This window comes from Armigeres subalbatus, chromosome 2 (genome assembly GCF_024139115.2).
Source record: "Armigeres subalbatus isolate Guangzhou_Male chromosome 2, GZ_Asu_2, whole genome shotgun sequence".
Taxonomy (NCBI): Eukaryota; Metazoa; Arthropoda; class Insecta; order Diptera; family Culicidae; genus Armigeres; species Armigeres subalbatus.
Genome location: NC_085140.1, coordinates 313,588,955 through 313,603,596, shown reverse-complemented (window position 1 = coordinate 313,603,596; position 14,642 = coordinate 313,588,955). Strand labels below are relative to the sequence as shown.

General features: G+C 38.3%; 1 protein-coding gene across 7 annotated transcripts in view; it reads right to left on the bottom strand.

Moving 5' to 3' along the window:
* Positions 1-14,642, bottom strand: part of LOC134212608 (protein Atossa) — a 256,321-nt gene that overhangs the window by 33,953 nt on the left and 207,726 nt on the right. For 3 of the 7 annotated variants that reach the window (XM_062690613.1, XM_062690615.1, XM_062690614.1), the window contains one exon: positions 6,460-6,681. The exons of 3 other annotated variants lie outside the window; for them this stretch is intronic. In XM_062690613.1, coding sequence (XP_062546597.1) covers positions 6,460-6,501 — 42 coding nt within the window. In that variant the 5' untranslated portion in view covers positions 6,502-6,681. Of the gene's footprint in view, positions 1-1,170; positions 1,198-6,459; positions 6,682-14,642 lie in introns of those variants that run through there. One more of the 7 variants, XM_062690612.1, reaches the window with a different exon arrangement.

The window sequence follows — 14,642 nt, the reverse complement described above, 5'->3', positions numbered from 1 at the left end:
GATCCTGCCTAATAAAATTGTGAAAATAGATTCGTATGCCATCATCTTCATTATGTAAGAACTGGTGACCAAATATTAAGGAATACCGGCGCCTGCCGTGTCCAGATGCAAGTCAGTTAAGAAACAGGAAGGAAAATGTTCACGTGATTTTTGCTTTGATAAAAGCCGACGAGTCATCTGCACTTCCACGAGAAATCACTGGGGTGTTGGATACATGGGGTTCGTTTTGGTGAATGATGTGCCGGTTGTAGTTTGAGCCTGATTAACCAACAACTCAATCGAACGCGCACTAATAAATTTGCTTACCGAGCACACAAAGCAAAACAAAATGTTTCAATGATCGCGCGATCGTTCTGCTTGCTAAATGAAACACGATAAGATGTGCAATGAGTTTCATTTATATAAAAGTTACTCAAAGCATTCCGATGATCGCGCGTAGATTGAGCGAAGTATATAAAAAACACTATTCAACACGCACTTAGTTAATTTAGTTTCATACCGACTGCACGAAGCAAAACAAAACGATCAGAACTCCGTGAACATCCTGCGTGCTTTACGAAAAGCAGCCTACTTTATTTGATATAGCTATATATGTGGACAATGAATCAGAAGGAATAAATTTGACCGTTACGCCCTTTTCAAATGTTGGTCTAGATTTGTCCATTTATTTAAAAATAAATATGTGAAAAAATGGTGTCCCACATTAATAGGTACACTTCACAAAAATACGTTTTTATTTGTTTTTAAACCAGAAGTTTTTTAAAAACAACTTTGCCGTAAACACTTGATATTTTTAACCGGGATTCCAGCAATTCGTTGGATCATCATTAATGGACTTAGAAAGAAACAGTTTCAACGTCACTCGGGGAACAAATGTTAGACATGTAAAAAAATACGAGAGTGCGTTGTATGTTACACAATTGATTACCGTTGTATTTGAATATAATCGGTTGCTCTATACAAAAGTTATGACAAAAACAAGTCACACAGGTTGATGACACTATCGCCGCTAGATAGATAAATATTGTTCGAGTTTTTACTTGCAGTTGCTGCAGCACAAAGAAAAGCACCATCCGGTTAGCGGCAAATTCCACTAATGAAATTTAATTAGTGTTGGCCAGACTCTTCCTGTCTGACAAAAAGTATCCAGTCGTATTTCCCATCCATTACCTTCACAGCCATTAGGTTGTTCCTTCTCGCTGGCGGAGTGAAATTATCGCGAATCCACATTTCAAGCGCACAATATGACACTATAGATACGTAAAAGGTTCGGCGAGCGGACGAAACACTTCAACACTGCACCGTGTGTATTCAATACTCGAAGCGAATTGCAATTCTTGACAAGTTTATGTCCTACCAGCGTAGTATCTCCATTAAATTGCTGTCTTCATTTGTTTGATCATCTACTACTACTAACCGAGTGGAATCGCACTGAAAGACCTTTCCTCGCTGGAGAGGCTGCTGTCGGAGATGAAAGAATGGAACTGATACTGGTTCGACTACCCGCAGATAACCTTTCAGCTTCTTCATTGCTCCATTTTGGTGCTGGTGCTCATTCCAAGCGATCAGTCACTGACACTTGATATACAAGGGGAAAAGCAAGGAAAATCTCTCTGATAATTGAGGGTTTCTCAAACTGAAAACAATTCTGCAACAATGGTACTTTTTGGGGATTTTTTTTCTCATGAATTTTAGGGACACATTTAATATTTAATTAAAATCCAGATTAATTCACACACTTGGCAACTTGTGGATAAGCCTGTAAATTAGTTTTCGGAGCGTATTTTGCTTTTGTAAAATACTGTTATATGATCATAATTTCCAAACCTATTGTTTAATGCAGCCCAATAGTAATAAATAAAACATGGTTCCCCTTTGAATGCAATATGTTGCGAGCAAATTGATTTAGAATAATATTTTTTCATAATTCTTCGCTGCTCACTATAACATGCATTCGATGGGGAAATCTGTCTCCTGTTGGCAATAGATCAGATCGGACTATGGGCTCAAAAGTTCATTCTCAAATACTATTTTTATGCTTCAAACGCGTTTTTAAAATTTATTCATTTTTTCATTGGACTACGAGCTCAAGATACAATTTGGATTCTAGAACTCACTTAAATATTTCTTACCGTTTAGGCAATTATTCCTATTCAATTTTCTTGCCACAAGTGGCATTCGATGTAGAGATGGGCAAAACGGATTACTTTGATATTTTGGCACGAGAAAGGCACTAACACCGCTAGGAGGATTGTTCAGGTTTTTATTTTCTATTTTTCTGTTTGGGAACTTCGTTTTAGACAGTTGTTTTATTTAAAAGTAAAGTGATTCTCAAGACAATTCAATGTCATGGTAGGAATTTTTATTATCTGTTCCTTTTCAGTTCATGAATTGAGATAGTGCCAGATGCTACTACAATACTGATAATGCAAGATTAGGATCGATCATGCATTTTGCAGTTGATCATGATGTAGTATGAGTACTAGATGAATCTGGATTATGTCAAATGATTGAGTATTTGACTAGACCTTCGTAGCGTAGTGATAATATGCGCAGCTACAAATCAAATCACGCTCAAAGTGGCTGTGTTCGAATACAGCTCTCAAAATTTTCGGGTGGACAATTTTATAATTTTGTGTAGAATATTTTATGCCAAGCAATTTACATTACATATACAGTATTTGGTTTGACAACAAAACTAATAGTTATAAAATGTGGAATGGCTTAATGAGTGCAAAGTTGTGAGACGGCGATGTCCCAGCAATGGGATGCAATGTCAGCATTCTTTACTCAGAGCTGTCGATGGCTTGATCTGCTGATAGCCTTTAGCGATCTTGAATACAAAGTACATTTTAACATTGGTCCACCAGATAAAGCATTGCCCTAACCACCTGCTGTACTACATCTTCGACGTAAAACTACGTCGTGATTTGAAACCAAAGTACACACTGTGGTTATCGCGTATGATAATTATGTGCGTTTATCACGTTATAGAATGGAATGTAATTCCATTGATTATATGATTTCAGAAGAAGTCACTGTTAACGATCATTGATCATCAGCCATAATAGGAACGTAGAACATGTTATGACTGTGAGAGCAGCTGATACAGCAAGTAATTATCGTTCGTAATACACACTATGCACAGCTCAAAAGCTTTCTTCATAGCAATGCCCGTTACTGAATGGTAGATTATTTTCTATAGGATCATGTGATTATAACTATTAAGGAAGATCCATTAGTTTCATAACGCAAAATTTGTCCATTTTCAATTCTCCCCCCTATGTCACACTTTTTGCATAAACTATCTGGAAATTGAGTATGGATCATCACTTTCCAGGCAACCCCTCTAAGCGCTACGTAGCTCATGGATGTTCCCTAAACCACTTTATGAGGTCGAAGGGCGCACACACAAAGCATAGGCATCATAGTGTGTATGTGTATTTTTTATATTTTGTATAACACGTGGGATGTTTTGTGAAGATGTTGTGGGGTAATAAGTTTATTTATTTTTATTTTCTCAGTCGATGCATTGTTGTATTTGAGGTCAACGTCCTCAACAATATCAACTTTTTGAAACTTGTAACTATTTAAAAATCGAGAACAAAAAATTAAAATAATGCTGCAGGTTGAACATACCTGATGCTGGTCCAAAATAAGTACCTATACGTTCGCTGCTAAAACAAACTTTTATAGGAGGCCCGGAGACCTATAATATTATATATCAATCGACCCAGCTCGCAAAATGAGGTAATGTCTGTGGGTGTGTATGAGTGTCACTCACTTTTTTGCAATCTGTAAGGCCATCTTCAGTGTTTCGTACACTGAAAATAGTCTTGTAGTAAAAATAACTACATGAACGTGTTTAAATTGAATATTTCAAGAAATAGTAAAAATAACTACAGCAATTGTCATGATGACTAAACTGTCAACAGTAAAAGCAATCTCTTCACTTCAGACGGCGTCCATCTTGATCTTGTTGATTATGTGCTTCGGATAGAGGTTCAAAATATTTTACTTGTATAAAATTAAATCTAATTTGCATCAAACAACTAATAAAACATAATGGAGAATAATCCTGGTAGGTGGACTGCCTAAAGCATGCGAGTAAGATTAAAAACATTTATTTTTTCTAATGTTGCAGAACATTCAACATTTGGCAGCAAGCGCCTTCAACAGAATGACTTCTGAGCATGAGCATGAGCATGATGACCGTGCATTTCGTAGTTGCTACTCCGTGATCGACCAGAACAATCGCAATGGCACAGGGAACCAATGGATGGAAGCATGGGATTTGCACTCCAACCTCAATGTGCACAGTCCGAGAACTCTAGTATTTTGAAAGGTCGATAACGGCGCTGGCCACGTCCTCACGGTCATCGGGGATGGGAAGGAATTGATGATGCAGTCACTCGCCCACTGCAAGCCGAGAACACCTCTGCACTCGCCACGAGTTCCTGCGGAATTTTATTGGAATCTGGGGGTTAGGTTTTATGGCAAAGGTTCGTCTTGGTTAACGGGTTGCCAATGTGATAGTAATGAAAGGGTGGTGTAGTATTCTAATTCGATGCCGAAACGAACTTTTTCGCTCATTTCGAATTCTAACAGTTACCTGCTAGAACTAATCAAGTTTTAGTTATAGGGGGATAGATAAGTATATATAAGTATTTGTAAACCCATCATACTATGTGAATGTGGAAGTATTTTTGTATTACATAATGAAAATAATAGCAAAATACAAAAAGTTACAGTTTTGATGTAACTTTTCATGTTTGTGAGCTCAACATTCTGGAGCGACTCTGGCATACTGTCCACAAAACTTGCGCTGGAACACTCAGTTAGGCAACAAAATAACTTTTCTCAGTGGTTAATCTTCTTATATATAAAAATGAAATGGTCTGTGTTCGTATCCGCATAACTCGAAAACGGCTGGATGGATTTTTTTCATTTCTTCAGCAGAAACATTCATTATAGTTTCCGACGGGTTTATATGATACTTTCTAATGGGAACAGTACGAGTAAAGTTGAGCAAACCATGAATAACTAAAATTGTGATTCCTATGCGAACATTACATGGGCAGTTCGGAATGCACATTCTCGCCTACTATGCAGGACAACGTCTGCCGGGTCAACTAGTATGATATAAAATTGCTTCCATCTTCAAGAATGTAACGATTTTCGAAAACATGTTTCACTGTCCAAAACGCCCCAGTGTATGCAGGACGATATGCTCTTACCAACTGGACACAAGCGCAGCGAGCCTGCAGCAGTTACTTCCAAATTGTATGGAAAATATTGAAATGTAATTCACACCTGCTTAAATGGACCTATGTTGGTATTTAATGTCAAGCGGATTTGTAACCTTTTTATTATGGGATTGATAAAATACTAATGAAGGGCTATGAAACGTCTTTGGCTAAGGTGGGGCGTATTGCCCAGGCACTTGTTGAAATCCATTTTTCGCGACTTTTCAAGAAAGCTTTATTACGTGTTATCTGTAATATTTTTATATGACTACTCGCGGGTAATGCACTTGCGACTTCCTGGACTACCAAATAACACAAAGTTTGCATAAATTGCGTTGAAAAGTAAAAAGTTATCAAGGAGTTGCCTTATGGGGGGCATATTATGCCTTATGGGGGGCATATTATACTGATTTACAATTTTCTATATGAATCAATTTTTCTTTCGTTCTACATTGTGCATTGTATGCCATATTTACATCTGCACATAGTATTTTAAACATCAAATGTAGTTGAATTCGGCATAAAATGTTAATAAATACGGCATAGTAAAATCAACTGCAGTCATAGTTGATTCAAGTGCAAACTATAGTCTGCACAAATCAAGTGGTAAAATGTTTTTAATTTAACCCTTGATTCCGTAGATTTTACCATGCCGCTCCTTTCAGTGTACTTGACTCGACCTGTGCCGTTTACATTGTAAATGAGCCAGATAAGACAGGGATCAAACGTTATGGCCAAAATACGATGGGATTAAAAGTTATGGCCTGAACACGAAGTTATGGTCAAAACACACTCAGTTTCAATTAAAATGTGCAAACTGCGATTCAAATAAATCAATTAGGGTAATTCGCCAAATGTTGAACGGCTAATTTCTTCGCCTATTATTGAACGCACGTGCATTTCTTATGGGAGTTCAACAATAGGCGACAAAATTAGCCGTTCAACATTTGGCGGTTTCTCCTAGCATATTTTCTATCATTCGACGGGTACATTATTTTGTTCAATATACTAAATATCAATTGACGTTTTACATAAAAAAGTTACTTTAGTGAGTTCATATATAGTTTGCACTGAACTGTCATTTTAACCATGAGCACTCTCATACTAAAAGACCGTGAAACGATCACAAATATCGTATACATCATCATCGATAGCTAAAAACTCAAATTATTGAGAAGCAATACGAAAAAAAGACTTGCGCCAAGAAACTCACTTTCTCTGCTAGCCTGTGCTGTAGCCCCGGAGGCCATACCATCTCCTAACAACGGTCTTTGCTCAATGAATCAACCCAACCGAGATTTCGCAACAGACCTCGATCCAGCGTCACCATCAAACGTTGTATTGCTGCTACCACAAGTCGTATGTACGGGAAGGCATTGAGGGTGGTATTGCGTTTCGTCTTAACTGGTCTTGTCGTAATTGAAATTCGTCTTACCTGTAATAAAAAAGAGAAGAACAAAAAAATAAATATTAATATTGGCGCACTCATTATATGGACTATGTTTCGAATATGCACTCCCAAACATTTGATTAGATGTTTTATTTAAACCGCGGTTACAACTCCGTGAGTCTTGTAGCGTATCGTACGATTAACATTATCTCGTATCATCTCTGTGATTCAATACTTCGTTTTCATTATCATGATCGAATGGATCATCCGATCATGATCAAATTCAATAACAATAACATAACTACCATACATACATACACACACACAGAAATTATCTCACTGTATCGAAACTAAATATATTGTTATATGAAATTTGACCTCGGGATGTTCCTATAAAAAGTTTTTGCAGTGATAGTAGGGTAACTGCTGCATCTCATAGTTCGCATATTTATATTATCAAAAACAATGCTCTATTCGGTCCTCATAAGTTTCAATACTCGCACTTCCACGGGTCCTCCGATGACAATCGACCTCCAGAGCCTGCGTGTTCAGCTGATAGTGTAGCCTGTGCACTGTTCTAATTCAGACATCGACTAAAGTGAGGGGGTACGACCTGAGGTGGGGCTACCTAGGATGTGGTGCGGCTTGACAGTCAGTGCGCTCTGTTAAACTTCTGAGTGGACACCGTGCGTATAATGTACCCCCTGAACGAGACTCCAAACTAAACGCTGGAATCGAAGATTTCCTGCAAACTTCCGTCGGATTAGTTGCTGCATATATTATGACAGCAGTTCCATGTCATGAACTGGGAAACAGGAATTTAGGGTTATATTAATGAATTTGTAAAATAAAATAAGGGCTTATTGTTAGCGTACAAGGAGGCAGGTCAATAATAGGCACAAGGAACATGTGGTAATGCACATGTAAATCAATGGAGGGGACCATAGAATACGTTCACATATGTACACACTCGATGTTGCGTAGTATGGACCCGGAGATGGCCATAAATAGGCATACTAGCTACATCATTTTAAAATTCTTGATTTAGTAGTAAAAATGGATGTTCTGGCAAGTTTTATGTACGAAACACATTGCTGTTGTTTGTCATCTGGTACAGCAGAAGAAAACTCGCTTTAGCGGAGCGACTGAAGTAAATTTCAGTCGTTAAGGGGTCCATTACAAGCACTCACTCCCTATAAAAAGCAGCATGTATCTGCAAGCAGGCCCTACCAAAGCGAACTAGCCCACGACTGTTCATCAAGAAGGTGCGGCTCAAATGCGACTGCCCTGGCATTCAACGGTTAAATAAGAATTGCTTATTATTCAGGGATCCTTGGGTTCTAAATCTACTCTTTTCCATAAACTTCAATATTTTATTGTACTGTTCGAAAAAACGAAAGATAAAGATTACGGACCTTAGAACCAGAGGGTCGTGGCAACGTAGCTTCCACAAGCAAATAAAAGTTGACCAAAATCTGTGGAGGCGCTTGCGGGCAACGTCCAAGATGGAGATCTTTATGTTGGCAGTTTGCACCACAGATGAATCTTTGTAACAATTTTAAAATTTTGGTTCAATTAATACGAAGCATCTGATAATAAACTACCGATTTTACCTTTTCAGTTTGTTTTAAGCTCATCTAAGGGAATGGCCAGCCTGTATAACATGTTTTTCAAAGTGTGGATAAGTTATTCAAAGTGTAGATGTAGATAAATATCATCGAGATGGTCGAATGACATGTTACAATTGCTTAGTCTGAGCATACTATTCCACTGTAGATAATATTTAACCCAGTTGAGAGGATGAATGCAATAGAGTGAAGTTGTGCACCTTCGGCAAGAAATCTGCAAATTGCAAAATTTTGAGTAGTAGCAGAAACGACCACTGCTGGCGGTGGCATTGTCGGTTCCATTAGCTTCTAGTATAGGTAACCAACCAGAAGGCCTATCATTAAGCACTTTTGATATTTAACTTTACGCCACAGCACCATTACCGCTGCGTGCGTGCCGTGATTGTGATGTGAGGTTGCCCGTACCTACTCGCATAATATTGCGCATTGAGTGTTGTTTTTCATTTCTCTTTTTCTCAACACTTGCATTTTTCTTTCAGACGGCTAATCAACCTGGTTATAAGAAGGGCGATGTGTAGGTAGGCAATAAGGAAAATGAAGGCGATTTAAAATCAATTATTGCCTAAACTGTCCTAATGTTTCTCAAGACATCGACATTTGACGGTAATTAATTAACACATATATATTGTTGCCCGATTGTCCGCTAGCTGTTGGCACAACCTCATGTGCCTTCTATTAACTAAAAGGTTCGGAGCAGACAATGTTGGATTGAAGGTCTATCGGAAACAGATTCCGGTTTAGTGAAACGCAATGAATCGTGGAAAATTATACGAGATTAAGACCATGGTTTTCCTGCCAAATTAATACGGCTAAATCGTGTAAGTGTCAAATAAAATATTTCCATATCCTTTGTAGACTCAGATGGATTAAAGCAGGGTGATGCACACTCGAGTTTATTGTTCCATAACACTGCAGGCAACGATAAGAAGAGCTGTTCTGCAGGGTATCGATGCCATTATCACATGATTGCATATCGATAGTACATATCGAGATTGAGCGACGTGCAGTGGACGAGACATTGTCGCTGGTAAACAACCTGGTTTTATTAGTGGTGCTGGATGACTAAATATTTGAAGTTGGGTACCTTGGAACCCTCGTAGTCTGCGATCGAAGACGAATCCGGTTTGTATACGACCCTAATTATTCCGGTTGCCTTTTGCTGCCATATAACATGTCTAAGAAGGATGATTAAAAAAAGCGATCGGAATGTTTGAACGTAATGTGTTGCGGGCAATACTTTTCGGTAAGTAGCGGCGTAAATCACGAATTATTCCATACCATGTCTATAAAAGCAATGATATTGACAGATATCCGAAACATACGGTGGGTTGGAGACGCGTTTCGTATCGTAGCAGGGCGTCAAGCGAATACAATATGCAGTAGACAACCACGAAGAGGCCATATGCTGTGTCCCTAAATTGATAACGAACATTGATATAAGAGAGTCAAAGACCTCTTCGAATCATGATGACCATCTTTTGTAGCAAGGCACCTGCCAGTATCACAGGTCATATCCAACAAACAATTTGATCGTGCTTATATTATTGTTTGTACTTCACGCTTATGCGAATGAATAAAGAATCTCTTTCCAGAAGAAAGTTCGTACATACAATAATACAGTCTAGCCCTCGTTTCCCAGATTGACCCAATAGATGAGGATAAGACCCCGCCCTTTATCCACGAAACGTTAACAATAAGAAGTTGGCAAATCCGCTTCAATCAGGTTTCCCTGATAGTTTCAGTATTTAGTTTCAATTCAAATTGGTATAAATAAAAATATACAATGGAATTCTCTCACCAAGCTTCAATGCGAATGTCCCAAACGAGTGAGATGCTTTCTTCAACACCAGTTTCAGACTTCATATTGTCTTCAATTGAAAACCTCTTCGAATCATTACAAGCCATGAAAACAAATGGTATCCCCGTAATTGGAGTCTTTGAGTTCATCATGGAGTATGAGCACAAATAAATAACTAATTGATAACAAATTCTGTTATCCGGTTATCGGACATATTGATAACTGAACTTGTTATCATTTTGACTGACTTAACAGCCAACATAACAAAAATGATACCAGAATTTTATTCGTGAAATAACTACATGAAAACAAATTAAGTTATCACTGATACCAAATTGATAACACATTTTGTTATACATGTTATTTACTCAAATAACTAATTTAGTTATTATTTAGTTATCAGCCATCACTGTTTTATCGACCAAAATAGTTGAATCTTCTTTGCCGACTTCGTTACGCATTGAAAAAAAATGTTGCCATTCACTGGGATTCGAACTCGAATCGAGTGATTGCACGGCGTCGTTTCTAGGCACTCACCCAATTACGCTTTCTTGAGGAGCAGAAGAGAAGAGCAATACGCTTTCTACAATCTTGCATTTACTGAAAATTATTTATAATCAAATCATGGTGCCATATAACCATTTTATGTAAATAACAGTCAGATGTACAGAGTTGAGAGCAGAATAACTTATTAATAACAAACTTTATTATCCAGTTATATTGATAACTAGAATTGTTATCATTTTGGTTGAATTACCAGTCAACATAACAAAAATGATAACCGAATTTAATTCAAAATAGCGAACCAGCAATCAATTAGAATAAACACGGTTTATCGTACTTTTATTGATTTTTTCCAGTATAATAGGCTTTTAAATAATAGGCCAAATAATAGGCTTAGGTTAGTTTCTCTTTCTAATTGTTAATCATTAGGTTACTAGCAGTGCCATGCTGTAGATCGATTTCGGTTCTAGTTTTATTCTAACTAAACCACAACCTTGTAATTCGCAGTGAAACGTTTCATGTTTTCATATGCATATATAAACAGCAACACTGCTGATCCCAGCAAGAATTAATCCGTGAAAAATTTTGCCATTTGGCGAATCCAGGGTCGGGGTCGAAAGTTTTCGGGAGCTCCTAAATGTACGAAAAAGGTTGATTTTGGTACATACGGTTATGTGAGGCCTGGGGTCATGACTCAAAGCCCCCCCCCCCTCTTCCTCAATCCGGCCATGAGTGAATCCTCTCGCTAGTCAAATCAACCTCAAGTAGTTTTTTTTTATTTAAAGTCAAATCTATCAGTTCAGTCAATGTTCTATGACTTAATTCCTTCTGCAGATATGTTTTTATCGTTTCCGGCGGGTTTATATGATATTTGCTCATGCGAAAATCACGAGTAAGGTTGAGTAAATTGTGGAAAACTAAGATTAGGATTCGTTTGGGTACCGAGTCCACAACGTGCATTTTAACCTACAATGTCTGCCAGGTTTGCCGGGTCGACTAGTTAAAACATATTTTTTGGGTTACTGTGACAAAACACCTTCCAAAGGATTTTCTATTTCACATCTCAATATTCCCCGTCCTTTCAACATCGACTATTGAAGGCTTGGCTGCAGATGATCTAGCTCTGGTTTGTCTTTTGCGTCCAAACCTAGGTTTAAACTGTCAATAGTTGAGCCCATTGCTAGATCGACTAAAGTGCGAGCATGATTGTTTTCTCCACAACAGACCAGATCGTTGCAATTTCTTGATTATCCGACATTTCCAGTTAAAATTTCCGCTTCTCCATATATATAAGCACTGTGGATCCCAAGATGAATTATGTTGCGGTTAGCTTGGCGGTTAGTCAAGATTATTCACCGTTCCTGAATGAGCACATGCCCTTGGATCATATATTCCGGGAGCTGCAAGGCCATTTTAAGTACTTAATAAACTTCAACGCTTAATTGGTTCTCAGATACATAATTCATTAATCAACGACACCTGAAATGAAAGTAAAGTTAATAAGCATAGCATAAAACAAATAAGAAAATTTCAACTCTTGTGTAAATCCCTTTGTTGACAGAGAAATAAACAAATCAATAGATATCGAGGGTAACGCGGAAAATCACTCTCTGCTTAGACGACAATTTCAGTTCAGTGTTTGGAAACAGTTCTTGTCACAATATTCATAGCATAGGCCGGCTACATTTAACAGAAGTAGTATGTTGGCAAGGGTAGAATGCTTATAGCCCCATTTCTGAACGACGCGAAATTTAAAAGAAAATTTGTATTGATAATAACATTTGTTATTATTCAGTTATCAGTTAATCACATGATTGATAACTAAATATCAAAATGATAATAAGGATAACTTATCGTGTTATCAGTTTGATATCATTTCAGTTATCCGCCTTTGCTCGGGTAGCTCCTCGAATCACTTAATACCTACCCACCCAACCAGCGGATAGCTGATTTTAATATAGTTCTGCATAAGAACCTTGCAGAAACTATATAAAATTTTGGCAAATACAGTTTCGGAAAATTTCAATACAACCATTGTATTGGAATCTTACAATGGTATTATTTTAATACAGTATCTGTATGACATTTTTTGTATTAAAAATGTATGACATTTTTTGTAGCATTATACCACGAACAGAGCATCCACATACAAACCAGGTGGAGAATTTTCCGTGAATTAAAAAAATATTCTCGCTAGTCTTCATCATTCACAATGGGAGATTTCCTCGACATCCCAGGGAGTATAGAGAATTCGTGCTAGCTACATGACATACGAATTCTGTTAAATTAGCTGAGAAACATGGCAACTGTAAAAGTCCATGCCAGGCGGCGATGTCTCAGTTATGGTATGCGCTATTTACTGTAACCTAGTAACATTTTGATTTTATGCTAGTTTTATAACACTCTTGAAGAGTAAATTATGGTCTTCAAGAGCGTTATAAAACATAAAATGTTCCTTGGGAACCCCGGATTAATCCACCTAGCGGTTTTGGTGCCTTTCTCAAGCGACACGGAAGCTAAATTGTACTAGAGATAAGTTAAAATAGCATTGTTCGGTGAATAGGCCTATTATATTCAATAATACTCATTTCAAGAAGTTTTTTTTCATACATGTTTTCCAATTAGTATTTTGTGGCCTTTTCCCTGATCTCAATCAAAATTCCTTGACTTTCCCTGACATTCCAGATCCAAAATGAAATTCCCGGACTTTCCGCGTTTTTTCAGGTAGTCTCGACACCCTGATGCTGAGATTTTTTTACGGAATTGTCAAATAATTCTCACAATTTAATTTGGCCGTAGGCGTAGGGTAACTGTTCCGGTTCTTCATGCCATGGCCCCCATATTTATTCTACACTCAACCAGAGGGTGTCAGACTTTCTTACAAACGGTCAAATGTTGCACCAACTTAACTATTTTCCTGGGGGCGGATTCAATGTTAGACGAACATACTTGGCTGTGTGTATGAGGGTTTACAGTTGTGTGTAGGATCCTTGGAAAATCCGTCATCGGGGGATGATAATGGGCCACTGTCCCAACACCTTAGAATGTTTGTATAATGGAATTGACGTATTAAAGGTAAAAAAAAAAAATTGGCGACATTTTTAAACGATTTAGTTATCCGACCTTCGTCCTACTCATGAGATCGATGACCCAATCTCACTCCCAGCCCTATTGTCACCCCTTTTGACGGTTGAGGCACTTTCAAATCCTAGAGTCTTATATGTACAACCATTGTATAAAACCTTTATAATTATTTATGATTTCCATACAATATCTGTATAGGAAGCTTACATGGGAAACTGAACAGCTACCGGAGGAGTGGAAGGAAGGGGTTATATGCTCCATCTACAAGAAAGGGGACAAGCTGGAGTGTGAGAACTTTCGAGCGATCACCATCCTTAATGCCGCCTACAAAGTGATATCCCAGATCAACTTCCGACGTATGTCACCATTAGTGAATGAGTTCGTGGGAAGTTATCAAGCCAGCTTCGTTGACGGCAGCTCGACAACGGACCAGATCTTTACTGTACGGCAAATCCTTCAAAAATGCCGTGAACAACGCACCATCTGTTCATTGATTTCAAGGCGGCATACGACAGTATAGACGCGTAGAGCTATGGAAAATTATGGACGAGGACAGCTTCCCTGGGGAGCTTACCAGACTGATCAAGGCAACAGTAGATGGTGTGCAAAACTGTGTGAAGATGTTCGGGTGAACACTCCAGTTCGTTCGAATCGCGCCGGGGACTAAGACAAGGTGATGGACTTTCGTGCATGTTGTTCAACATTTCGCTAGAAGGTGTCATGCGGAGAGCCGGGTGTAACCCTGCAAAGATGGTGTTCGCTTCCGATCCGGCCGGTACGAGACGGCGTGGAGCGCAGCGAGCGAGGTGGGCATACCAGGTGAGCGTGGGGCGTATTCGAGGATGGTGCGGCCTCGAACCGTGTATTGTGGCGTCAAATTGTTGATTCAGTGTTATCTATTTAAATGTAAACTGAATAAATGAATGAAATGAGGAAGCTTACATTATCTGTATTAAGTAGCGTACACTTTTATGCTAAGCTTTTATAGAGAA